The sequence below is a fragment of the Lygodium microphyllum genome, chromosome 17 (genome assembly GCF_053477565.2).
Source record: "Lygodium microphyllum isolate KBCC chromosome 17, Lygodium_microphyllum_v1.1.10, whole genome shotgun sequence".
NCBI lineage: Eukaryota > Viridiplantae > Streptophyta > Polypodiopsida > Schizaeales > Lygodiaceae > Lygodium > Lygodium microphyllum.
In genome coordinates this window covers 31,249,625-31,275,777 of record NC_141151.1, presented here as the reverse complement: position 1 = coordinate 31,275,777, position 26,153 = coordinate 31,249,625, and the positions used below count along the sequence as shown (strand labels likewise).

The following is a 26,153-nucleotide window of genomic DNA, read 5'->3' as shown; positions in this document are numbered from 1 at the left end:
CAGTCCCTATGTTGCCATGATTTTGGGCATCTGGTAGCAGAGTGCACGTGCTTTGGAGCAGAGGCAGCTTCGCCGACAGGCCCACAGGTGGGCACGGACGGCTTCACATTGGTCCAAAAATGGCAAAGAGGGAAACGGCAGGGGGGCCGCAGTCAGCCCCTAAGACACAACCATGGTAGCAGGGAGCAAAAGGGCGAGTGTCGCCCCCCCCCCCCCCCCCCTCCTCGCCCCACCCGGCAGGACCACATGCCTACACATCCACCCCCCACAAAGGCATCACAGGCAACCTCACCCGAGGGCCCACAGCCCCCACCCCCCACTCCCCATGACCCCCCTCCCGACCCTAGTCCACAGCCCCCACCCTCCAAAGCTACTGGCCCTCCCCCACACCTACCATGTGTCTCCAACCATCCCACCACCCCTTGATCCTCCCCCTCTCCACCACCACCCCCACTGACCAATACCCCTGATCTCCACCCAGCACAGGCAACCACACCCCCCCCCCCCAACAGGAGGTGAGAACCCCCATACACCGACATCCTCCACCCACTGGTAGTCTAGGCCCCCCTCCCCTCCCCACACGGCCACCAACTCCTCCATCCACGACGCCCGTCACACTTTCCCGAGACAGGCGCAGTTACTACCACAGGAGTTCTTTCGCAGTGGATCGTGTTCCTACCTGAGAATTGCGGAGCGCAGAGAGTTCCCACTACCCCTAGAGGTGGGAATCTTGGTAGTACGCAAGTCAAGGAGCGGCAAGGTCCATCTACTGGCAGCAACGGATGGACCAAACTATGCTTTTTTCCTTCAGACGTCTCACACAAGTGATTGGATGTCGACCCAGATAGAGGAGGAGGTGAAGAGCCACGTGGCAGATCACATCTCCCAGTGGATGGGAGAAGGTGGATTGACACTCTTCTCCCAGCAATGGCCAGGCTGCATGATGGACATTAACTCGTGGGTTGGGGCTGAGGTCCCACATCTGAGCATTATCTTTCGAGCCCCTCCGCAATGGAGAGCCCCGATGGATGTGATCGAGTGGCCCTTGGCACAAGCGGCCCATTTCTACCATTGCACAGAGTCTCACCACCCAACTTTGGCTAATAGATGCCCTAGTGGTACCACCACGCGCATTCATCACCCCCATGGTCCACCCGAGGGCTACCATGGGGGAATGGAGCTCACCGTCCAGGCCGGTAGTGAAGCATATCCGCATGCCTCATAGCTCCTCTTCCTCATCAGCAACTTCCACACCGAACAGATGTCTGTTCGGTCACTCACAGGTATCCCCATGAGTTTACATCTTGCATCCTGGAATGTGAACAGCCTCCACTATAGTGGAGCACGTGGTTCCAAGAAATTGATTGTTCGGCAGGAGCTACAGCCTGCCCTTGCCGGATGGATCGACATCTTCCTTATACAGGAGCACAAGCTCACTCCCGCCCAAGCCCAGTGGGTAGGGAAGGTACTCCCGGGCAGTTCACACACTTACTAGGAGTATGCCATCAATGCCCACAGCAGGAGCTGAGGCGTATGTACCTCTATTGGCCCAAGCCTCACCGCCTGTGTACGAGACTACGGGACGATCGTGGCCGACAGGGTTTTATGGATCAGATTGGATATTCAGGACTCGTGCCTTAGAGTCCTCAATGTCTATGCCCCTGCTGAGGTTAGGGCACGCAGCAGGTTCTGGGTGGAGATTGCTGCAAGACTCCCAGAGGTGGACTCCTGGATCCTTGGAGGAGACTTCAACAATTTGGAGGCCTTAGAGGATCAGCAAGGTAGAGGCAGAAACTACCAGGGCATGGCTGGGGAGGAGCAAGAGACATGAGAGGTCTTCCTACTGGCAGTAGGAGCAGCAATGCTTAAAGAGACTCAGCTTTCCACAGGACAAAGAGATCGTTGGATTTCTCTTGGGGATACATGCGGCTAGGCGGAGTCTTGCTGGAGCGGCTGGACATGTTCTATGTGGGAGAGTGGGAATGCTCTCGTGGAGGCCAGGTAGGCCAGTTGGCGGGCACCACTTTGTTCGATCACTTCCCGATTCTCCTCACACTTGACCCCCACCATCTGCCCTAGATTCGCGATGCTGGTCGGACCCCTGACACAATCTATAGAAGGGAGGAGCTGAAGAGACAGATTGAGCAAATCTGGACTAAGGAATGGGGAAAGAGGGACCAGATCGCAGAAGAAGTTGCAAAGATCCTAGCTGAATCAAGCAGTATCTGCCAAGAGGCAACCTTACAAGCTAGGTAGTAGAGCTAGGAGAAGGAGAGAGCACTCTCTGACAGGACCTACTAGCCACACAAAGATTACTACGAGAGACACCAGGGGATCCCATCCTCCACGCACAAGAGGTGCATGCACGAGCAACCATTGCCGACCTAGACAATAGGCGCTCGGAGTTCTCATTCTGTACCTCAGCAACATTTTGGGCGTGGAAAGGAGACACAATATGCAAGGAATTTTTCCAGGTCCATCAACCCCGCACTTCAGAAGAGCAGATACGCAATCTTCCGGATCAATATGGGAGGACTCGTTCTAGCCCAGACGAGGTGATGGACATTGCCACCGACTACTACAGGCGCCTGTTCCAGCAAGAGACAGCTTCAGCTAGAGGACAACAATGTAGACAGCAGGTCTGGGATCACATCCCGTCCCTCATCACAGAGGAGATGGGACGCTCCCTCCTAGTCTCCCTTCACAGAGAAGGAACTAGAGAAGGCTTTCCATTCATAGGACGGGTAAAAATGCCTGGGGGAGGATGGCCTCTCTAAGGCCTTTTTCACTACCTATGGGAGGTGGTGAAGGACCCTTTACTGCTGGCCTTCCAGGAGATTTTCACTTCTGGACGGATGCTAAGGAGTCTTTTGGCAGATCTTATCAGTCTCCTCCCCAAAGGCAGAGACCGATTGGAGCTATCCTAGTGGAGACCAATCACCTTGTTGTCAATGGCCTATAAGGCACTGGCAAAGATGATTCGTAGGCGACTCCGCCTTGTGCTTCCAGACATCATTCATAACATACAAACAAGCTTTCTCCAGGATAGGAGCATCCTTGACAATGTCTTCACTTTCTTTGAGGCGACAGAGTGGGCCCAACATAGTAGTCAGGGATTGGTTATACTACTCCTCGATTTTGAGGAGGCCTATGACAAGGTGGATTGGGACTTACATACAGACAAGCTTTCTCCAAGATAGGAGCATCCTTGACAATGTCTACACTTTCTTTGAGACGACAAAGTGGGCCCAACATAGTGGTCAGGGACTGGTTGTACTACTCCTAGATTTTGAGAAGGCCTATGACAAGGTGGACTGGGACTTCTTAGAGGGCACTATGGTGAGGTTAGGCTTCCCCCAGGCATGGATCTGCGAGGTATCGGCACTTTACAAATCGGCTACCAACAGGGTTCTCATAGGTGGCAAGCGAGGAAAGGAGTTTCGACTGGAGAGATTGGTCCCGGTAGGGGCGCTCCCTAGCCCCGTACCTATTCGTACTCTTTGCAGAGGCGATGTCTCACTTCCTCAGGTCACGTGTGAGTGGGTTACACGACCTTCAACTTTCAGTGAGAAAGGAGACGGAGTTGTTATACAAATGATACAACACTCTACATAGAGGACGATAAGTTGATGCTGGAGAGAGTGAGACTAGCTCTCGAGGTATTCTGTACTGCAGCAGGAGCGAAAATCAACTGGCAAAAGTTGGCTGGTTTCCTTACAAACCAAGACTCTACCACAGAGTGGGGCTTTCACTTGGGATTTAGATGGGTGGGCAAAGGGCAAACCATCCATTACCTAGGGTTCCATGTGGGACTCGACATCACTCCCACCCACCAGTTTCTTCCAGTCCTTCACTCTTCGAAGGAAGCTAACCTACTGGAGTACCGCTCGCCTTTCCCTAGAGGCCGAGCCCTGACGGTTAACCAAGTCCTCCTAGCGACGGCTTGGTACATCGCCTCGTGTTGGTGCTTCGCCTCATCCTGTGTAGTACAGCTTCGCCACCAAGTGCGGAATTTCCTCTAGGCTGGGTCGCCAGATGGCTCTAGGGATTCCCAAGCCAAGGTAGCGTGGGCGACCATCATCCGGCATCAGTCAGAGGGAGAGTTGGCGATGATAGATCCAGAGTATCAAAGTATGGCCCTCTTGGGCAAGCTAGTAGTTCGCGGCCTCACACCACGAGGGCAGACCTGGAAGGTCCTATTACAGGAGGGTCTCCACGAGTATAGAGCAAGGCTTGGCGGTGAGTGGAGATCGTCCCTGATATTAATCTTCATAATAGCCCAGATATCCCCCCCCCAACATCTCTCTTCTTACGCAATTTGCTTCGTGTGTGGCACGGGCTTCGTAAGGCCCTAATTCAGAGCCCCCCAAGCTGCCACGAGGAGATAGACCGCTAGCCAGTGATCTGAAACCCCCAAGTCAGAGATTGGGAGGAGATACAGATTGGTGAGCGTCCCCCACATCCAGTGGGCTAGGTGGAAGACCAGCCCAGCTCGTACCATCAAAACATGGCGAGAGGTGTATAGGATGATGGATGAGGGGGTGTTGCAGCGGGCATCAAGTTGCTAGAGAGAAGTGGAGCTCAAGAGAAGGGAGATAGACGCACCTATATCTCAAGAGTGGCTTACCCCCCCAAGATGAGAGCCGATAGAGCGCCGGGAGGTATGGGCCACCAAGTTCTCACCAACAGGTATCCCCCTACAGGTGGCAGGTAGAGTGGGAGGCGCCCCACATGGGACTTTCTTCACCGTACAGGAGGACGGGCGTCTGGCCATTGACACAAGGCAACAGGATGAGGGGATAGTTGTCCTTCCATGAAAGAGGATTCGGGTGGTTAGTCTTAAGGGGAAGACATGGCGGCTAGACCGTTATATCTTCTGGGGAGGAGCTCAAAAAGTGGCACCTCTGGATTTGGGAGGGCAGACCACTTGATGAGCTGGAGTGGAATCCGGGAAAGTGGCTATGGCCGGCCACTGCAGTCGCCAAGAAGCCACCGAAGTTCCTGGAGTACACAGCCAGGATTGGCAAACACGTATTGATGCAGGAGATGGATTGGGCATCATCACGTACCAGGCACTGGGCGAAGCACAGCATCACAAAGGCTTTTCGACGGACCTTTTAGCACCGCCTATGGGATAGCTAGAGGCCGAGGAGGGTGTCGTATTTCTTATGGCTAGTGGCACACGAAGGTCTGGCGGTGGGAAGTTCGCTAGTCCAGATGCAGAAGGAGGGAGGTTGTAAGCGATGTACATGGCAACCTCTGGAAACTCCAAAGCACTGCCTTTGATCGTGTGAGGCAGCACAGCTCGTGTGGAGAGAAGCATGCCGCATCCTCCGCCGTATAGAACCCAGTCTTGGATGTATCTCATGGGAAGCTTTCTACTAGCACGCAGTCAGCCAGAGACATCACCTTTTGTATGAGGCCGGGATGTAAGACACGATATGCATTATTGAGGCAGCATCGTGTGTAGTGGTCGGGCTGGAGGCTCTTCCCATCCGCCAAGTAGTGGAGCCCACAGCAAACCGTTCGGAGGTATGGGAGATCATAGAGAGTCTTACTGGATGGCATATCTGGAAGGTGCGGTGTCAAGAGGCTTTTGGAGAAGAGAGACTTTCAGCACAGGCGACCTTAGCAGAACTCTGGACCTCTATCATCCACTCCCTCCGCGGCCGATGGGACTAGGTGCAGGGCAAGTCTAGAGCTCGTCAGGAGCTTTGTTCTCATTTCATGCGCACTTGGGGCGGCCAGGACCTGTTTTTCGTATTGCAAGCACGCAGCCCCAGATTGCGATACACCCCCCCTCCATGGCTTCTTGCCCCCATCCCCCCTAGACCGCCCTGAGAGGCTTATACATTTGATATATGTGTGACTCTGCATCAGCTCCAGCTAGTCTATTGAACAAGAGCACTTCCTTGTATTCAAGTTTTTACTGAAGTAATATAATTAGCCACACTTTATTTGCAAAAAAAAAAAAAAAAAGTAAGGCTATCATATTTGAGTTCTCAGTCGGTGAAAAAACTGGAATAGCTTCAAAGACATCATGAGTTACTGCTCAGAGACAGTGAGTTCTAAATAAAGCTAAAGACTTTTACTTTCATAAAACAAGATTCAAACACACAAATCCAACTTTAAATTGCACTCAGTGATATGTATCCAAACCCCTTGTGAGAAGATGCAACCAATGTAAACTGCAAAAGTCTGATGTTGCCTCTAGCTTCTGAGAGTAGACCCATTTACCTTGTAAGCCTCACAAGTCTCGTAAAATCGCAGATGCACATCATGTGTACGACTCTCACTCAAAACAGCAAAGGCCTGATGAGAACCAGGTCCCAGAGTTCCTTTTCCAGCGAACAATCCCATTCCAAATGCTACAGCACTTGCAGCAGACCTTGGTACCTGTGTGAAACAATGGTGCTAGTAAACTACTCAACCATTTTTCCCAAATAGTTATGAAGTCTGCTTAGTGGTTAGACAGTCAAAGGAAGTACTAGCAGTATTGAGGAACAAAAACATTTCATGAATGAAGAAAGAGCCACTGAAATACATATGTGAAAGGGTGTGGATTCAGATTTATGGCTGTAGCCCCACCAACAAGCCATCATGTCCCCTTTACTTAGTACATATTTATCCTCTTCTTACAACTCAAAACTTTTCTAGATGCTATTTTCCCCCAAAAACACAGCCATGATTCTTCTTTGCTGCACAAAACCTTCATGCTGTTCCAGTCTTCAGACCATTACATGTGTAAATGGTTTTGAAGTCTGCTTAGTGGTTTTACGATCAAAAGAAATACTAGCGGTATTAAAGAACCAGGGCATTCCATGAAAGACAAAAGAGCAGCTGAAATCAGAAGGAAACAACAAATGCATATTCCTTTAGCCTTTATTACAGATGTGAAAGGGTGTGAATTCAAACTTATGGATGTAGCCCCAAAACAAGCCATGGTCATCCCTTTACTTAGTAAGTATTCATTCTTCTTACAACCTAAACTTCTCTGGATGCTATTTTCCCCAAAAACACACAGCCATGATTCTTCTCTGCTGCACAAAACCTTCATCCTCTTGTAGTTTTCAAGCCATTACACCTGTACAGCCAATGTTTCACACAATATTTCTCACCTGCCATATTGAACAGGGTACTCAAGTACATTTGGACATAATCTTTCTTATAATCACCATTTTAATGGACATAAATATTTTATAAGATGGGAGGACTACACATTGATACAGGCTAATCATATTACCAACAAATGCTCACATTCAAAAAATAAATCACAACCACCCCGAGGAGATGGGTATTGTTGCTGTCATAGGTCCTGTCCCATCAAGACTGCAAAACCAGAAACCTTAACCTTTGACACTTGAACATCAACCTCAACCTCACTGCAAATGCTTTACTTTCTATAGTTTTGACTCATGGCCATAGTGATTTCCAGAAGTTTCCTTGAGGTGATCACGGTGGAATTTGATAGTATGATTGAAGCATGGATTCACAATTTGGGCTGAATCATATGTGGCCCTAATTTCTATTTAAAGTTTTGATAGCTATTCACTAATCCTTGCACGAATGCATTTGGAAATAATGATACCTGTTGAGGATTGGTTTTGGAACCTTTTAAGGGTTCCATACATGCATATAGTTTTGCTACAAAATTTGCTATGAGTTGGGAAGGGGCACTATTTGATCAAATGGACAGGTATAAATGATGTGGAAGAAGATTCCCTCATAGAGTTTGTTGAGCTAAGAAATGCATTACAAACTTAAAACATTCAATTAGCTCTTTAAAACAGACCCAAAACATACAATTACCAAGCTTTTCATTAAATTACCAAACTTTCCTAGAGAGTGTTTGTGTCCCATAAGCCAAATCTTGGGAGGATCTACATCTATAAATAGAAGGCTTCCCACCATGTTGGGTATGGAGCTTGTGTGTGTGACCAGCGGGCTATGGCAGATGGAACCCTTGTAAGTACACACAAACTGAAGGATGGATTGATAATGATCAGTGAGATAAGTGAGTTGCAAGTACAGCTCATAGAGCTTGAATATATAGGCTAACATGTGTAGCTCACCCTTTGACCCTTATTTAATGCTAAGTGGTGTAAAAAATGTTCACACCTAAATACGCACTTTCACACACAATAATATGTGTTCACACACGAGAATAAATAGAGCTAACAAACCCCTCTTTGGGTCAGGGGTGACTGAACCTGTAACACAAAACATATGAAAAAGAAAAAGGGAAGGTCTTACCTCAAAGAGGCAGTATCTAATCGTGTACAATGATTCTAGAAAGTAGATACATAAGTGAGAGAGGTGCAACGTGAGGATGATTATCACATGGTCTACCGAGAAGCTCAAGGACCCGAAGTAAGATATTTCTTAAAGTTCTTAATATTTTCTCATTTTTCAATATTATTTTTACTTTTTAAAATTTTTGTTGCAATAAAAATCCCCCCTCAATGTTGACGTTGAGGACAATGTAGTGGATGTCAACCACTTGAGGTTGTTGCCAAGCACTGGACGCTTGGCAAGTCATTTTTTGTCCAATGCCAAAGGCAAGCACTCGAATGATCTTCATTCTATTGTTGGGGACCTTGATTGGATGTCGAAGGGCTCCAACATGAAAAGCCCCAAATTTCAATGAAGAAGTTTAAAGAAATCTAGCTCAGATTGGAAAAGCCCCAAACTGCATCAATGAAAATTTGAGAAATTTCAATAGAAACCAAAAAGTAAAATTAAACTTTCCTTAATAAGGTTTAATGAGCCTTATCTTGGAAGATAAATGATGTCAAGACAAGTGAGAAGGCCTTGATGACATGTTTAAGATGAGTCATAGCCCAAATGGGCCCACTGTAATGACAAACCACATGTCTGCTGGAAACAAAGACCTACATGGCAAGCTGTCACCGATATCAGGTAAGGATCACTTCAGGTCAACACGTCAACAGGCAATATGGCGCACTGCAAGTTGCAAGTAGACGTGATGTGGCTAGCCATGATAGGTTGAGCAAGGCAATTGGCAAGAGCAGGGCGACTCATGGGCACAAGGCCAATACATGCTTTTTAAAGAAAGGTGAATAACAGTTACCTTAAGTGCCATCTCATTAAATTTTAATTACATGGCTTGCAAGTGTAGATAACAACGAACACGTCTAATGGCAGGTGATCCGGTAGCGAGCACACATCTAACAAGACGTGGACGCACGAAGACAAACAAGAAGCTCAACACTTCAATTCATTCTCCTCTTCTTCTTCTTCTGTTGCTACTATTCTTTAGCAATGATGGACGAATATGATAAACACACAAGATGGATACATATAGAGAACCAACAGAAGATTAGGCAGCCACAGGCGAAGCTGAAGTCCAACCCACTCTGATATCGCTGTTGGTTATGGAGCTAGAGTGTGTGATCAACGGGCCATGACAGATGGAACTCCATGGAGAGAGAGAGAGAGAGAGAGAGAGAGAGAGAGAGAGAGAGAGAGAGAGAGAGAGAGAGAGAGCTCTTGTTATGTTTCCCCTAGAAATCACAATTCCATGCTAGCCCACGGCCTGAAAAATCATTTTCCGTTCAAGAAAGCAGTATAGATTTCTGAGCGTTAATATGAAGTCCTGATGCAATAGCAAAAATATTCCATGCAACCATTGCTCGATTGACATTTGAGCGATCAACCTTAAGAAACATGAAGGAATCATCTACCAAAGATTGCCCCAAAAGTTGGGCCCCACTAGGAAGAGTCAAACCAACTATCTCCCCTTGACCGGCCAACTTGTCCAACAATGAAAGCATCGGGTGAGTGACTAAAGTGAACAGCAAAGGGCTAAGAGGGCAGCCTTGTCAAAGAGACCAGAACAAGGCAATTTCATCCGTGATCCCTCTGTTAAGTGCAATGCGGGCAACAACACCTTGACTAATAGTATCCACAAGAGAGATCGTACGAGGCCCAAATCCCATGGTGATCATTAGCTGCCACAAAAAAGACCAGCTAACATGATCAAATGTCTTTTCACTATCAAGCTGAAGTATAACCACCTCCTAGGCTGAAGCTTTAGCATAGTCGATCCCCAATTGAACATTCAAAATATTGTGCATTATATTCCGGCCCTTAATGAAACCATATTGACCTAGATAAATCAACTGCAGAAATACTTTCTGCAACCTATTGGCAATGATTTTAGAAAAGATTTTATATACAGAACCCATAACATAGATGGGCCTCCATTGTTTCAAGGAGGATGGAGAGGGAACCTTCGGCAATAACAGAATGACAACAATCTTCCAGTCTGAAGGCATCTAACTAGAATTCCACACTTGCTGACACAATGACACAAACGTGATAATGGGTCCTTAAGTTGCTCCACATGGGCTGAAAACAGTTCATTAGGAAGCCCATCCCAGCCAAACTGCTATTCCTTTGAGGCAAATGAGACAGCACCTCTTCCACTTCCTCCTCCAAAATATCGGCCTCCATCAAATCAACTAGGCAAGATAGATTGATAATGATAGGTGAGAGAAGTGAGTGGCAAGTACAAGTGATAGGGCCTAAATATATAGGCTAATATATGTAGCTAACGCTTCGACCCTTATTTAATGCTAAGTGGGGTAAAATGTGTTCACGACTAAATACGCACTTTTACACACAATAATGTGTGTTCACACATGATAATAAATAAAGCTAACACACCACTCAGCCTTAACCTTGTCTTACACATTGATGGCACCCTACCTGCTGACTGCTGTCTACACCCCTCTCTAGGTGAATACTTCAGTTTGTGGTGTTGTGTACCAGCCAGGCACCTGCATTCAATCCCCCTCCATTGCTACCATTGCTATTGCAACTGGTCTACAGCCTCTTCAACACGGCCATCACCGTAGCGATTGCTACAAACCCTGCATTTGCTGCCAGACTACTGCCTACAGCTACCATGTCATCAACTGGCCATCACCAATGACCATCATCCCAAATTGCTGCATTTTAAGCCTACAACTGCCACCCTGCTTCCACACTGTCTCCGGGAGCCAAATAGTGTTCGTTAAATGTTTGCTACTATGTACACTGCTTGATCAGTCAACAACATCTTCAGCCCTACATTTTCGGACAATGTAGCTTGAATTGTTGTTCTTAGCCATTTACAACAACTGGTCATTGTTTGGAGGCTGCCTACTGCGATTGGGGATCCGTCCGAGGTACAACATACTCACCAACCCACCTCTGCCCCAGTTCTTTCAAAGATAAGAACTATCAAAGGGAAGATGACTTCAAATAGAACTTCACCACTTCAATCTCCAAAACAGCCTATGCCGAGAACATAATGGGTCTCACAACTTGCTCCTTGAGAATCTAACAATGGTAGAGAAACATCTAACTATCATGGTTCTTACCAACCGTTCAAGATCTAATGGGCCAAATATGATTTGGTTCCTATGCATTGCACCCAGCAAACCATTGAAGGTATATATGAGCCTTTCCCTTCAGATGTTGCACATAAATATGAAGATGTTGCAAGATCGTCGGAGCCTCCATTTGGGATGGGCCCCCCATTGGAAAGAGAAACACCGAGTGTGTTCCATTCTTTCAGCCTAATCCATCCACTCCAATTCAAGCTACACATGTTTCTACTTTTGTTCCTTCTTCATTTGCTCATATTTCAATGCAAGATTCAAGAACTAGTTATAAAGAAGATCAATTTTGATTTGTTGATTATGGAATAAGTCTTGAAGAAGACCAATTTCCATGTTTTAACACAAGTAGAGGTGGTGAGTTACAAGGAAACACTCGATCTAAACATAAATCGGGACAACAAAATGCATCCAAGAAGAACACATACTGCCAATACTATCAAAAGGCTAACCATTTTGATGACAAGTGTCGCTCAAAGGCTAAACACAAACAATCCAAACAAAAATAAAAATCAAACCCCCACCCCTAAGTCTCAGGATGACCTTCAACAGGGGAGACAATACGATGGCTACCAAAAAAATCAGGAGCAATGGAGATCTTGGAATCACAATGTCATCAATCAACCATCAAAATCAACACCATTCTCAACTCCAAAGGGTGTGTCTGAGTAGTCCGCAAGACCTTTGATGGACATTTGTCCTCAAGCCCACCTTGTCTCTTCAAAGACATCCAAGGTTGCAAGCTTGGACCACATTCGCAAGTTGTCCCCTAATGAGGGGACTGCACAAACCCACCCTATACGACCTTTTGGCTCTCCAATTGCTTGGATTGTGGACAATGGAGCCACACATCACATGACCCCATCAATGGCATTCTCATCTCCTAACCCCTACTATTGGGAATGTCCAATGTGGGAATAACTCCTCAACCAAGATCCAATGTCTCGATCACATCAAGTTTAATACTAACACATGCCTTGATCTCGCTTCATTGAAAAGTGTATTATGTCTCCCAACATGGAATGAATCTCTTATCCATCCAACAACTTTGCAAACTAGAGTGACAAGTTTTCTTTACAACGACCACAATCAAAGTCCTTGATGCCAAAACTACTTTAGTGATACTCGCACAGAGGTACAACCTAGTAGCCTCTATATGATGACACACTTTCTCTCCTAGCCAAAATCAAAGGCCTTTGAGTTCCATTGGCTTCATACCCTAGCCACTACTAGAGAGTCTATGAATGAGAAGTATCTCTCAAACTTCCACTTCGAGCACCTTGAGTATGACTTGTTGAGCTAAAAATGCAATATATGCTAATTAGCCATTTTAGATAGCCCAAAAACATGCTTAATTAATCAAATTAACAAACTTTCATTTAAAAAAATTGTGTTCCTAGAGAGTGTATGTCCCATAACCCAACCTAATATCGGAGCACCCATGAATCTATAAATAGACAAGCTGCCCACCCCTCACTCTTGATCTTCTTTTGCAATTTGCAAGTGCCATATCTATACTGCCCACTCTCCATTTGCAAAGGATTTCTCAGTTCACGTCACTACCCACTACTATCCATCATCACGCGGCTGTTGTCCAACCACTTGCTCTATTATTGGCAATTGTTTTCAGCCTATCTTTCACTGCTAATCAAGTGGCAACTGTTGTTCCATGCTGCCCAGCCTGCATTTACATCTTCCTCATGATCTACTCTCCTGACATACAACCTGTCCAGAATGTCACCCAACTGCCACATGGCAAGCAGCATCTATGTTTACCAGTTCTTGCTACCATACAGCCTGCCATGACAGCAAACAAGCTGTGATTTGCTGCTGCAGCCTGTCACCTAGCTGTTGTGTCACTAGATTCAGCTGCGCTTGCCGTTTTTCTACTCCAACTATTTGTCAGATACTAGTCCCAACCTTCCTGAGCTACGTTTGTAGCTACCTAATATCTCCAGAGGCTGCCTACTGTGTTTCGGTATCCAAAAGAGTATGACACACTCTAGCTCATACGCTCTACCCCAAACCTTCGAGACATGGGAGCTCATAGTTCAGTATTCACCTTGCATAGTGTGTTCGCTACATTCAACATTGTTAGTTTCTTTCATCTTCTGTGGTCATTGTCCCTATGTTACCAAGGCCCATCCTAATCCTACCTATATTTCTTCGTCAGTTTGCGTGTTTGTTGTACAACTGTGTTTGTATCCTATAGTCAAGCATTTCCTTACATGGTATCAAAGCTAGGTACTCATTGAAGAAACCTACGCCCTTGATCAAAAAGCCTGTCTTCCAAAAACAAGAACAATAGAGGGAAGATAACATCAAACACTTTGATACGCTCTTCACCTCATCTCTACCTTGGCCCTTTCAAAGGCGCGTAAGTTTGAGGTTTAGTATTCACTTTGCATAGTGTGTTTACCGCATTGAGCATTGTATTATTCATTCTTCATTCTTTCATCTTCATTATCTCTAAGTTACACTTCACCTTTAAGTTCTATCATTATTTGTAATACATTTGTGTGTGTCTTCTATGTTTGAGCACTTCTTTACAGAGTTCACATTGAAGCAAAGCACTTGATCCTCATTTGGTTGTTGTAGAACCAAGAAAGGGTCTAGAAGGATTTAGGAAATTCCCTAATGGAGTTCACATTGGAGCAGAGCACTTAATCCTCATTTGGTTTTTGCAAAACCAAGTTCATGTTTGTATTGCCTTTGGATTTAGAGCTAGATTCTTCATATGTCTATGGAACATCAAAGGGTGAGTCATATAGCTCAATGCTGAAAACTTCCAAGTTAGGGAAAATGATCTAAGAACCAAATTGATCATATTCCAAGACCTCTAAGATTTCTAGCCATTCTAATTATGATTTGATTCTTACTATGATTGTGTGAATGAGTACATTTTGTGCTGTTGTGAAGGCTTTGTGATTTGTTCAATAGTTTGTCCATCAAAAGTCATAGTCAGTCATGTCTCCTTTGGAGTCCATGGCAATCTCATAATCAACCAAATCCTCCTCAAATCCACTTTCCTCCTTAGTGTCTAAAGCTTTATCATTCCATAACAAAGGGTCTTTTTTTGGTGGACAACAACATTTCTACATTGAATAGCATTCTCACTCCTGAAGGTACAGCCATGCCTTTCCCCCAAGCACACAGGATGTATAACTTGGGCCAAATTGTAGGCATTTGTGAATATGGATTTGGAGTAGGTTTGAACCATTTCAACCTTCCCCTCTATTGAACAGTGGCATCATATTATAAGATCGGAGCCTTTCACAAAATGCATTGAGCTCTTCTCTGGTTGACATGACAGCTAAGAGGATGGATACTCTGCTGCATCCTATGCCCTGGATAGCTAATCAGATTAATTCACTTTGTCATCAGTTGAGTTCCCTTCCAAAGTGGCAAAAAAGCATATCTAAAGTAGTGACTAATTAATTTCCACTTAAGAAAAGGTGACACTTGCAGAGACGTATGTGTGGGATTGTTCCATCGGATCTATGCTTGCTAGATAAAGATAGCTCGTGCCAGCTGTCTGATGTCATAGATGGTGGTGTTTTAGATGAGACCGCTGCCTACAATTTTGCACCAGTCCATACATGGAAAAGCCTATTTATCACATGTCCTTGTTTCCTTCTTTGAATTCAGCAAATAATTCTCACCTTTGAATATCTGCCTACCAGATTAAAAGCTTCTTATGCTAAATTTTTAGGTGCACTTGCAGTTGAGGATTGGATAAACCTTAGTATGATCTTTTTCCTGTGTGTGCCTAGAGTTTTAACAGCTGCACTCATCAAAAGAGTTTAGCCACTTTGTACATTGATAATCAATACAAAAGGCTCTTTGAGAAAAAAAAAGTGCATACTTGTATGCGTGCACGTGTGCGCTTTCAAAAACATCTTAGAATAAAAGAATGATTATGCCAAAAAAGAGTCTTTACAGAAGGAAAAAGTTTGTGCTGTTGAGGTTACATACTTTAGTCAGTTTTTGAATCTTTTATTGTCATTCCACTCCCTAGTAACTTGTGAAACAACACAGAACTCAAATCCAGAGATCCCTCCCCCCAAAAGAGAGAGAGAGAGAGAGAGAGAGAGCACACCTGAGTTGTACTAATCAAGTAAAGTTCAGGATGATAATCCTCCTTGAAAAGGATCTCGTACTGAGCATGAATTCGGCGACCAAGCTCAAACGTTTCCTCCTCTCCCTTGGTTAATAATTCTCCTCCCATCGTTCTGCCTTTCCATGGAGACTGCCACTCTTTCATCCAAGCTGGAGCATGTGGAGCTGTGCTTGCCAAATACCGCACTCGCTCTTCAAATAGATTGAGTTGTTTAATTCGCTTTTTAGTCGGTGCTCGAGTCCCATGTCGAGCCTACAATGCATGCACATTAATGTTTTTGTTCGGCATAAAGCTGAGAAAAACATGCTCATAAGTTATAAGTCTCTTCCACAGTTCAATAAATCAAACTAAAGAGAAAGCACCCAAAACAAGATGTAAGTGAAATATGAAGTTCAAACTTAACATGTCAATCATCCCACAAATAGAAACACGAGTAACCTAGTTAGGCCCTCATCAATCAATGTGAAGTTGTGACTAAATGACTAGATTCAGCCTTACAAACATTTTGCAGCTTGTGGAGTTCCCTGTCTGGAATTGAGAGCCAATTGTTATTAATTGATCAGGGAGATCATACAGCTCCACTTACAATGTTCCTTGGTGGTAAGCCACATCTATTCATGATATGGACAAGGTGTTCTAAGATGTGTCCCATTCTTTAGCACTATGAATTGAGCAACAATTAAGAACTAGCTGACCTTAGAACTAACTGAGATCTTGCCTACCTACCTATAGTTTTTTACAAATTACTTGTATAATCAATAATAGTGTTAAAATTAACATTATATGTTCAATTTGATAGAAGATTTGTGCTCATCCCGGTCCAAGCACATCAATGTAAGCCAGAGACCAACAAATCCAAGCGATGCCGACCATTTGTACCTTGTTGATGTTATTAATATGCCCTTAAGCAGCAATCGCTTTGTTAGGATCAAATGTTATTACCTCAAGGAGCTGTCCAAATCAACATCATATTTTACGTCCGTAAAAACCTTAAGACAAAACATCTGCACGCCCTTGTTCAACCCCTTTTTTCCTAAGAATACAATTCACTGTTTAGAGTGAACTACTAAATGTAGCATGTAGAAAACTTTCTGAAAGCTATGAAGCATTTCTATCCAGCTCATTCCACTGATATTTTATATTGCTTTATACAACCCGTAAAATTTGTATTTATAAACAAAATCGAAAAGCAAATCATTGCAATAGAGTTCAAAATCCAATAATCGGATAAAACCCCTTTCTTGAAAGCTCTAGCTCAGGAAGTGATCAACAACTTGTATTCTCAGAAGTATATAAAATTTGGTTAAGCTTGTTGTTAGCCTTACAAAATCTCCCAGTAGTAGGACAAAGTATGTTAGCATTTGTGAAAATTTGAGTAGAAGGTTTGCAGCAAGTACTTTGCAGTATGCACCAGCTGGAGCCAGAAATTTGAAAGCTGAATAACAATATGCAACTCACATTTCATTGCCATACTTGCATATGAAAAGCACTTGCAGAAAGCTCTATCAAGCCTGATCTACCTCAATCAGCACCTGTGGCTTATGTGCAAACCAGAGGATTCTGCAGGACCAAAGGAGCCCCATATTGGGACAGGCCCCCCAATTGGAGGACACACTGAATATGTGTCATTTTTCAATACAATTCCAGCATCATCAGTGAAAGGTAAACGAGTTTCTATTTCTAGTCCTTCCATTCATCCTTCTGTATAGCAAGCTTCGGTGTGGGTTATCAAGAGGATCCATATCAGTATGTAAATAGAAAAAGAGGTGATTATAAGAAAAAGCCATGTAAATCTTATTTGAGTTTTCCTTCTACGAACGAGAATGCTTTTGCTGTCTCATCTTCACATTCACAAAATCCACCATCAAAACTTCAATTTCACCTAGCTCACCTTATTTTTCCACTGAATACACTTCATTTCCATCTACACCTCACTTTCGAAACTCACCCATCCCACTCTTCTCTTCCATGGCACCTTTCTTTGCGCATTTACCAATAGCACCACACACAACACTGAGGGAGAACATCATCCTTAGAAACATCCTATTTTCTAGGTCCTCTACCTTTGTGCAACCGGGTGGTGGAGGTGCATCAGTGGTGCAATTTTATCCCCCAAACAAAGCACCTTCAGTGATCTATTCGCAATAGTTACTTATCCAGCCCCTACTGTAACCCAGTTGATACCACAATTTGTGCATGTCCTTACCTAGTGCACCTTTTGGCTATGTCCAATGCCTTAACCTACATTCGGGCAAGGGCCATGAGTTCTGATGCCGCCTCCTTCGGTATCTTATAGTATACCAAGCTCTATTCCTATCTTTTCACAATATCCCTCTTATCAAACACATCATATTCCTCATCAGCCTCTATTAAGAATGCTTTCACTGAATAAACTCATTTCAACAGGTCTATTTATATCACTTGGTCAAATCTCATGGGGCATGTCTTAGATTCTTGGAACTTAGGTGATCTAGTTCAAGAGCTGGAACCCCAACCAAGCAGACCCCCATTGGGCTCCTCTCGAGGTTGTCCACTCCTGGAGAGCAAGAATGCTTCCACCATCATCAAGTTGATGTGAGGTCTTTTACCTGAATTTCACTCAAAGTTGCAACATTTTGACCTAGCATCTGAGCAGAAGGAATACTTGGCTGATTGCTATGTGGCTCACAATAGGACCCATCATATAAATCTTGATTAACCAAAATGACCCAAAGATCAGGTTAGCAAAGTACCAGCATCTACTCACCGAGTTTGCCACTACAAGACTTTCTAAGTCCATTGATGCACATATGTGAGTTGCCCAATGATTAGGTTACTGCAAAGGCCCACCCTACACAACCTTAGAGGTCAAGTTGTTTGGATTGTGGACAATGATGGGACACATCACATGACTCTACTCAGTGACCATTTCTCTCCCATAATCTTGCCATTCATAAGGTTTGATGCAATAACAACTTCTTTGCCAAGATTCAGGGCATTGGTCAAGTAAAGTTTGATATTAGCAAAGGCCCAAATCTCGCTTCATCAAACGACGTGTACTATGTCCCCTAAATGGGAGTGAATCTTTATCCATCCATCAGCTTTGCCACTTGGGCGGAGCAGTTTTCTTTATAGCAACCCTATCTACTATCATAGTTTCTATCGCAACTAAAAACCGAGGGCTCTGAATACATAGACATAGTGGCCTAGTTGTTGCTAGGAATCCCATAAATGATAAGGATCTCAAGCATTATTGTATAGAACCCCTTGGGTACTCTCTATAAGTTCTCTAGCTATCAGATGGCTGAGGGCCTTCCATGCCTAAAGCTGTCCAAGGACATCTATAAAGCATGTCAATCAGGGAAACAACATCGCACACCATACCCTTTGCAAACCACGCACAAGCTAAGGCACATTGTCTTCGATTGATTCATGTGGTTAGTATTCACAACCACTTTACATAGCGCGTTATACTTCTTTCTATTAGTAGGTGACTATTCAAGATATATATGGGTATATTTTCTCAAGGCTAAATCTAAAAACTTCTCATAATTCTCTACCTAGGTGCATTTGGTGGAAAATAAAATGGGTGCCTGTATTGGAACACTGAGGAGTGCTGATGGACAGTTTGTCTCCTACCAAATCTCTGAGTTCTTAATAGGAGCATGGCATTCAGTGCTAGCTCACCTCTACTAACTCCCTATTCAAAATAGAGTTGTGAAGCATAGGAACTGGACAATGATGAGCATGGATCGCTCTATGATGTTCACACCACAGCTCCCTAACTGCCTATGGCCTTTAGGCTATTGGCACTTCGGTGTATATCCTCAACCAATGCCCCACTATGGTGGCCCCCCGTAAAAACCCCTGAAAGGCATTTTATAGCATTCAACCCATTGTCTCTCACCTACAAGTTTTTGTAAGTTGTGCATATACACATACTCTTAATGACAAGATGGGTAAGATCATGCCCAAAGCAAAGCTCTTGATTCTAGTAGGCTACCCTTCAAAAGCTAACGTATACCGATCCTAGTCTCCTTCTCACCCCTAACTCGCTTGCAAAGTCTCCGAATCCCATGCCCCTCCCAAAGACCCATTACCTCGTTGGTACCACCGGACAATATTTCAACTAAACACGTTCCCAAAGGGACCCATAAGATCTGCTAGACTCATGTCTACTGCTTTATCTACATCTATCTTTACAACACATTAAATAGCCAACTCTTAACCAAACATTTGGCAAGAGGATGTAAAGCATGCCCAAATGGCAAGAGGCCATGGAAAAGGAGCTTCATAGTATTGACAAAAACGAAATCTAGATCTTGTGGATTGTTGGATTTCACTCATGCCTATGCTCACAGAGGAGTGTTGTGATCTCAGTAGGACACTGGGGCACTTTTTAATCTTCGTACGAGAGGTTTTTTCTCCCAGATTTATTTTCTTTATTTTATGTGCCTATGTTACACATTTTCAAGCACTTATTGTGTTGCACACACTTCAGGTGTGAACACCCTCTTACAACCCTAAGGTTTAAGGATTGTACTTTCTACTTTCATCTGACACTTTGAGTCTATTGCATTGGGTGTCGTGCTTCCACTCTCCACACTATCTACTCCACTCTCAACTGAGCTTCGATGCTCTCCACCTCTCACATTTGGTATCTAAGCAGCCCTCTACTTAGCCTAGCTCGTGGCCACCGCCAGCTGAGCCGCCATGCTCCAGCTCCTCAGCATTCAGTCCAACTTGTCCATCACCAACACTCTGCTCCGTTACCGGGCCTACAGCACTGCCAAACAGGCACCCACTGCCTCCACCTGGCCTATGCCCGCCAGGTCGTCCTGCTCGACTGTGCCGCCAGACTGCTCTAGTCCGCCCCCCCTGCACCGGATGCCACCAGCTCTCTGCATAGTGGCAGCAGCGCCCGTCTGCAGCCTGCGCCGCCCCCTGCCCTGTCTCCTCCGCCCAGTGCCCAGTGCTGCGCCCGCCTGCAGCAGCGCCTGCGCCTGTGGCCAGCCACCTGATCTGTGCCGCCCGTCCGCCACTCTAAGCCAGTGTGCAGCCCGCCCACCTGCAGCTCAAGCTCCACCAGCATCCACCAAGTCTGCCTACACTGCCCGACAGTCCAGCTCAACCTCCAGCTCCAAAAATCAGGGTAAAAGAAAAATTTTTGTCAAATTTTATTTCAGATCTCCTTCACTGGAAGGGGCTTGTGCCTGCCCAGCATCTCTCTACTTTTGCAAGTGTCTAGGACACATTTCATGTAGAGATTTTGTGAAATTTTGGGGCTTTTGTTGTCAGCTCAGAGATTGACAAATGTACATCAGTGACAATCTGAACTAGACTGATTTCGTGCATTTTGGGACAATAAATTTTGGGGCTTTTGCTTCTACAATGTTGCTGAGCATTGAATGCACCTTGGACTACATGCATTACAGACAGATTTGACAGTGTACTTTAGTTTGCTAATTGCAACAAGCTATTTGCTGTAATTTCTGGAAATTTTGAGATTTCCAGATTGGTCTTGCTAGGACATTGCTCTTTTTCAACATTGATTATCATGGCAAATCAAGGAGGTAATGTATTTACCTAGGTATCCAAGGAGGACAGGTTGGATACTAACAACTATTCACTCTGGTCCTTCATGATGAAGAATGTGCTGATTGCGAAGAATCTTTGGGACTATGTAAGCGGAGAAGAAGTTTGGCCCGGAGTTGTGGCTCCTACTACTCCAAGAGGACCTGGACAACAAGGAACTCAACCTGTTTAGCCTGCTCCACTTCAACCACTTCCCCAAGGATCAGCAGCTCAAAAGGTATTGGATACATGGGATACACAAGCTTTGTCACTGATTGCATTGGCAGTTCAGCGGTGTATTATCCCTCACATTCGATTTACAACTTCTTCACGAGAAGCCTGGCTGACCTTGGAGCAAATGTTTGCTGGAAAGAATGAGACTTGCATCTCTTTCTTAAAGAGAGAGCTTGGCACATTGAACATGGATGAGGGTGATTCTATGTAAGATCACCTAAAAGAAATTTAGAACTTGCGTGAGGAGCTTATGAATGTTGATGAGTATTACTCAAATGCACAGATGATATCTACTACATTGAATTCATTACTACCCTTGTACTTGGCCTTTCATACGGCCTTGAACCTCACCATCACGATTGCCCCACAGCCACTTACTTTTCTTCAGCTAGTCAGTTTGCTCTTACAGGAGGAGAAAACAAGAAGAAACAGTGGTGTGGACGTTATAGCCTCTGAGCAAGCTTTTATGGCACGACAGAAGGGTAAGGGCAGCCAAGCAAAGAATGCTCCGCAAAGCTCTAGGACTTCAAGCACTTCACAAGGCAATAAGAAACAAGGGGGCACGCAAACTAAGAGGGGTAAGTGCTACTATTGCAAGAAGCTAGGCCACCACAACACTGAATGTAGAAAGCCCACAGCCAAGGAGAAGGAGTCAAAGAGGTCTTTTTATGATGCACCTTCCAGTGCTACTAAGTCAGCGTCCTTATTGCAGATAGGGATTATTGTTCTTATACATGCAATTATGACTCTTCTTAGGCTGATAGAGCATATAGCTCTACTAAGGATGCATGCACATGGTTTTTTGACAATGATGCATCTAGGTACATCACATCTCGCAAAAATTTGTTTGCCTCTATTGTTGCAACCCCAATTGGCAAGTCTGTACAGTGTGCCAACAATGCATTATACCCTATTAGAGGTATTGAGGAGATTGTGCTCACAACCATTGATAGCTCTATTCTCCTACTATAGGATGCTTTGTTTGTGCCAAGTATAAAGAAGAATTTGCTATCTATTTCTTCTTTGGCACGCTATGGTTTACAGGTCACCTTTGATGATGACAAATGCATGGTGTGAGATAAGGAACACATGACTTTGGTCTTGACTGGCACTCTATGCCATGGGTTATATGAGTTACATGCTCTTTCAATTAATAAGTCAACATATTTAGCGTCCACTTTTACCCTTGCTATGTTACATGCGGAGTTATGGTATGCTCACATGGGGCATGTAAACTATGGTAGCTTGATGCTTTTATAGTGTACCCTGATGCTAGATGGATTACCTCTCTTGGAGAGACCTCCTAAGCACTTATGCGAGGGATGTGCTTTGGAAAAAATACATCGATTTTTGTTTTCCTCTATTATTGCTTTTAGAGCCACAACCAGGTTACAATTAGTGCACTCAGAAGTATGTTTCCCTATGCAGACAAAGTCATTAGGTGAATGTTACTATTTTGTGACTTTTATTAATAACTTTACTCGCTTCTACTGGGTCTATTCTTCAGCGAAAAAGTCAGAAGTCTACGATGCATTTTTGGCTTTTGTAGCACTTGTTGAAAACCAATCTGGTTGTAGGGTGAACACTCTCCGTTCGGTCCGAGAAGGTGAATCCATGTCCTCTATGCTGATTTCTTTTTCAAAGAACAAGGGCATTGTTCATCAATTCACTACTGCTTATACTCCACAACAAAATGAGGTTGCAGAGAGGAAGAATCAGTCACTCATGGAGATGGCTAGATGTATGCTGAAAGCAAAAAGCTTGCAACACGATTTTTGGATGGAAGCCGTTATGTGTGCTTGCCATGTTTTGAAGAGATCCCCCAACAAAGCATTAAAGAATATCACACCTTTTGAGGCTTTGAATAGCCAGAAACCTTCTGTTGGGCACTTTCGTACTTTTGGGTGTCTTGCATATGCACACATTCCCAAGGTACTTGGAAAAAAGTTTGATAATAAGGTTGTCAAATGCATTTTTGTGGGGTACAACAGTGAGAGCAAAGAATACAGATTATATGATCCTCTCTCTAAAAAGGTATTTGCCAGTAGGCATGTACTTTTAAATGAAAAATCAGAATTATCCCTTGCTGGTTTTGACACATATCAGGCTGCCAATGATATATTTGAAGGGTTGCTGCTCATTTCATTTGGTGATATAGCTGGAGTTTCAGCAAGTAAACTTAATGTTCAGCCAACTACTCCATTGGAAAATGAAGAAAATTAGCCAATGGCTGATCTGAATATTTAGTAAGGTGTTGAATCTGAAATTAAGTAAGAGCTTGTGCACAATCAAGAGGCAAGAAAAAAGCCTAGATGGTATTTACAGACTATGAAAGATAGTCATTTGGATGCTCCCATGGCAAGTCGTACTAGAAGGCAAGCTTGTATGCATGATATTGGACATACCAAGGAGTTTGTTATGAAAGATAGTCATTTGGATGCTCCCATGGCAGGTCGTACTAGAAGGCAAGCTCGTATGCATGATATTGGACATACCAAGGAGTTTGTTATGGCAGCAAATACAGTTGATGATGAGGAGCCTAAATGTTGAGAATGCACAACATAGTGTGCATTGGATGGCAGCAACGTAAGTTGAGTTGGATTCCATCATTAAAAATCAAACATGGGATTTAGCGTCTTTGCCAATTGGGAAGAAAGCCATTGAAACAAATTGGGTCTACAAGCTGAAAAGGAATGCAGATGGATCCATTGACAAATATAAAGCCAGTCTTGTAGCCAAGGGCTATGCACAGAAGAAAGGCATTGACTATCAGGAGACATTTGCTCCTACCTCCCGTATGACTACCATCAGGTCTATGTTTGCTTTGGCTGCCCATTATGGATGGATTGTGCATCAGTTAGATATAAAGACTGCATTTTTACATGGGGAACTTCATGAGGAAATATATGTACATCAACCCATTGGTTTTGCAAATGAGGGATCCAAACACTTGCTTTGCAAGCTGAAAAAGGCTTTGTATGGCTTGAAACAAGCTCCTAGAGCTCAGTACGCAAAGATCGATGTCTTTTTACTCAGCCAACAGATCATAAACAGCTCATCAAAGTCTACCCTTTACGTATATAAAGAGGGGGGATCCATGCTGATCATTTGTCTATATGTTGATGATCTTTTGCCTACAAGGACACATGCTAATCAGATCTCAGCATTCAAACAAAATTTGCACCAAACTTTTGAGATGTCAGGCTTGGGGTCTTTGGACTATTACTTGGGCATTCAGTTCATACATGATGCTAGAGCTATCAGTTTACCACAGTCAAGATACATTGGTAAACTCCTTGAGAGGTTTGGCTTACAGGATTGCAAGCCAATCTATACACCAATGGAACCTGGATTGAAGCTGTCAGTGCATGATGACAGTGACTTGTTTGATATACACAATTATGCTGTAGTAGTTGGATGTCTTATCTACCTAAGCAACACTAGGCCGGACATACAGTTTGCAGTTTCAGCCCTGACCAGATATATGCATCAGCCACGCATGTCACATTGGCTAGCTATCAAGAGTGTTTTCCGTTACTTGGAAGGTACTAGATCTCTTGGATTGCTTTACACAAAGAGGTGACCACTGCACTTACATGCTTACAGTGATTCTAATTGGGCTGGTGATTATGATTCACATCACTCCACTAGTGGCAATTGTTTCTTTCTTGGCTCATCTTGCATATCTTGGCTTATCAAGAAACAGTCCACTCTTGCCACATCGTCATGTGAAGCTAAATACAAGGCAGCTTTCACTACCACAGTTGAATGTATATGGCCTAGACGCTTGCTAGCTGATCTGGACGTATCTATTACGGAGCCTACTCCTTTGTTCACTGACAGTCAAAGTGCCATTGCAGTGGCACGGAACCCAGTGTTTCATGCGTACAGTTGAATGTGTATGGCTTAGACACTTGCTAGCTAATCTAAATGTATCTGTCACAAAGTCTACTCCTATATTCACTGACAGTCAGAATACCATGGCAGTGGCACGAAACCTAGTGTTTCATGCACGCACGAAACACATTGAGATCCATTATCACTTTGTGAGAGAGAGGCTATATGCTAGAGATATCAGCCTTGTCTATTGTCCTACCACCAGTAATGTGGCAAACATCTTCACCAAAGCTCTTCCTTGTGACAAATTTGAAACATTTTGCAATGCTTTAAATTTGATATCCTTTGGTGGCAGATGACCCTTGTATTTTGATCACTCTTCACTCCAAGGGGGTTTGTTGGGTTTCACTCACGCCTACGCTCACAGAGGAGTGTTGGTGATCTCAATACGACACTCGGACACTTTTTACTCTCCTTACGAGAGGTTTCTTCCCCTAGATTTATTATCTTTATTTTATGTGCCTATGTTACACATTTTCAAGCACTTATTGTGTTGCATACACTTCAGGTGTGAACACCCTCTTACAACCCTAAGGTTTAAGGGTTGTACCTTGTACTTTCATCCTATACTTTGATTCTATTGCATTGGGTGTTATGCTTCCACTCTCCACACTGTCTACTCCACTCTCAGCTGAGCTTCGATTCTCTCCACCTCTCATATGGATTGTCCAAGCTACAAAATGTCATTGAGACAAATGAATCTTTCAAACTAAATTGAAAATTTCTGAAAACTTTGGATAAATACAAGGCTCACCTTGTGGTAGAAGGGTCTGAACAAAAGCAAGGCATTCACTATAAAGAAACCTTTGCGCCTATAGCACAATTGACATCATTCCATTTGTTAGTTATCTTGGCCACCCATCGTGATAGTCTCTCTATCACATAGATGTCAAAAGCGCCTTTGTGGATGGTTATTTGGAGGAAAAAGTCTACGTGGAGCAACT

The 26,153-nt window shown here is 44.1% G+C and overlaps 1 protein-coding gene across 1 annotated transcript in view; it reads right to left on the bottom strand.

Annotated features, from left to right (window-relative positions):
* LOC148021750 (histidine acid phosphatase family protein) overlaps positions 1-26,153 on the bottom strand; it is a 124,533-nt gene that overhangs the window by 34,871 nt on the left and 63,509 nt on the right. Inside the window, exons 5-6 of the mRNA XM_087697284.1 lie at positions 15,505-15,777; positions 6,238-6,396 (exon numbers count right to left, since the gene is read on the bottom strand). Coding sequence (XP_087553410.1) covers positions 6,238-6,396; positions 15,505-15,777 — 432 coding nt within the window. The remainder of the gene's footprint in view (positions 1-6,237; positions 6,397-15,504; positions 15,778-26,153) is intronic.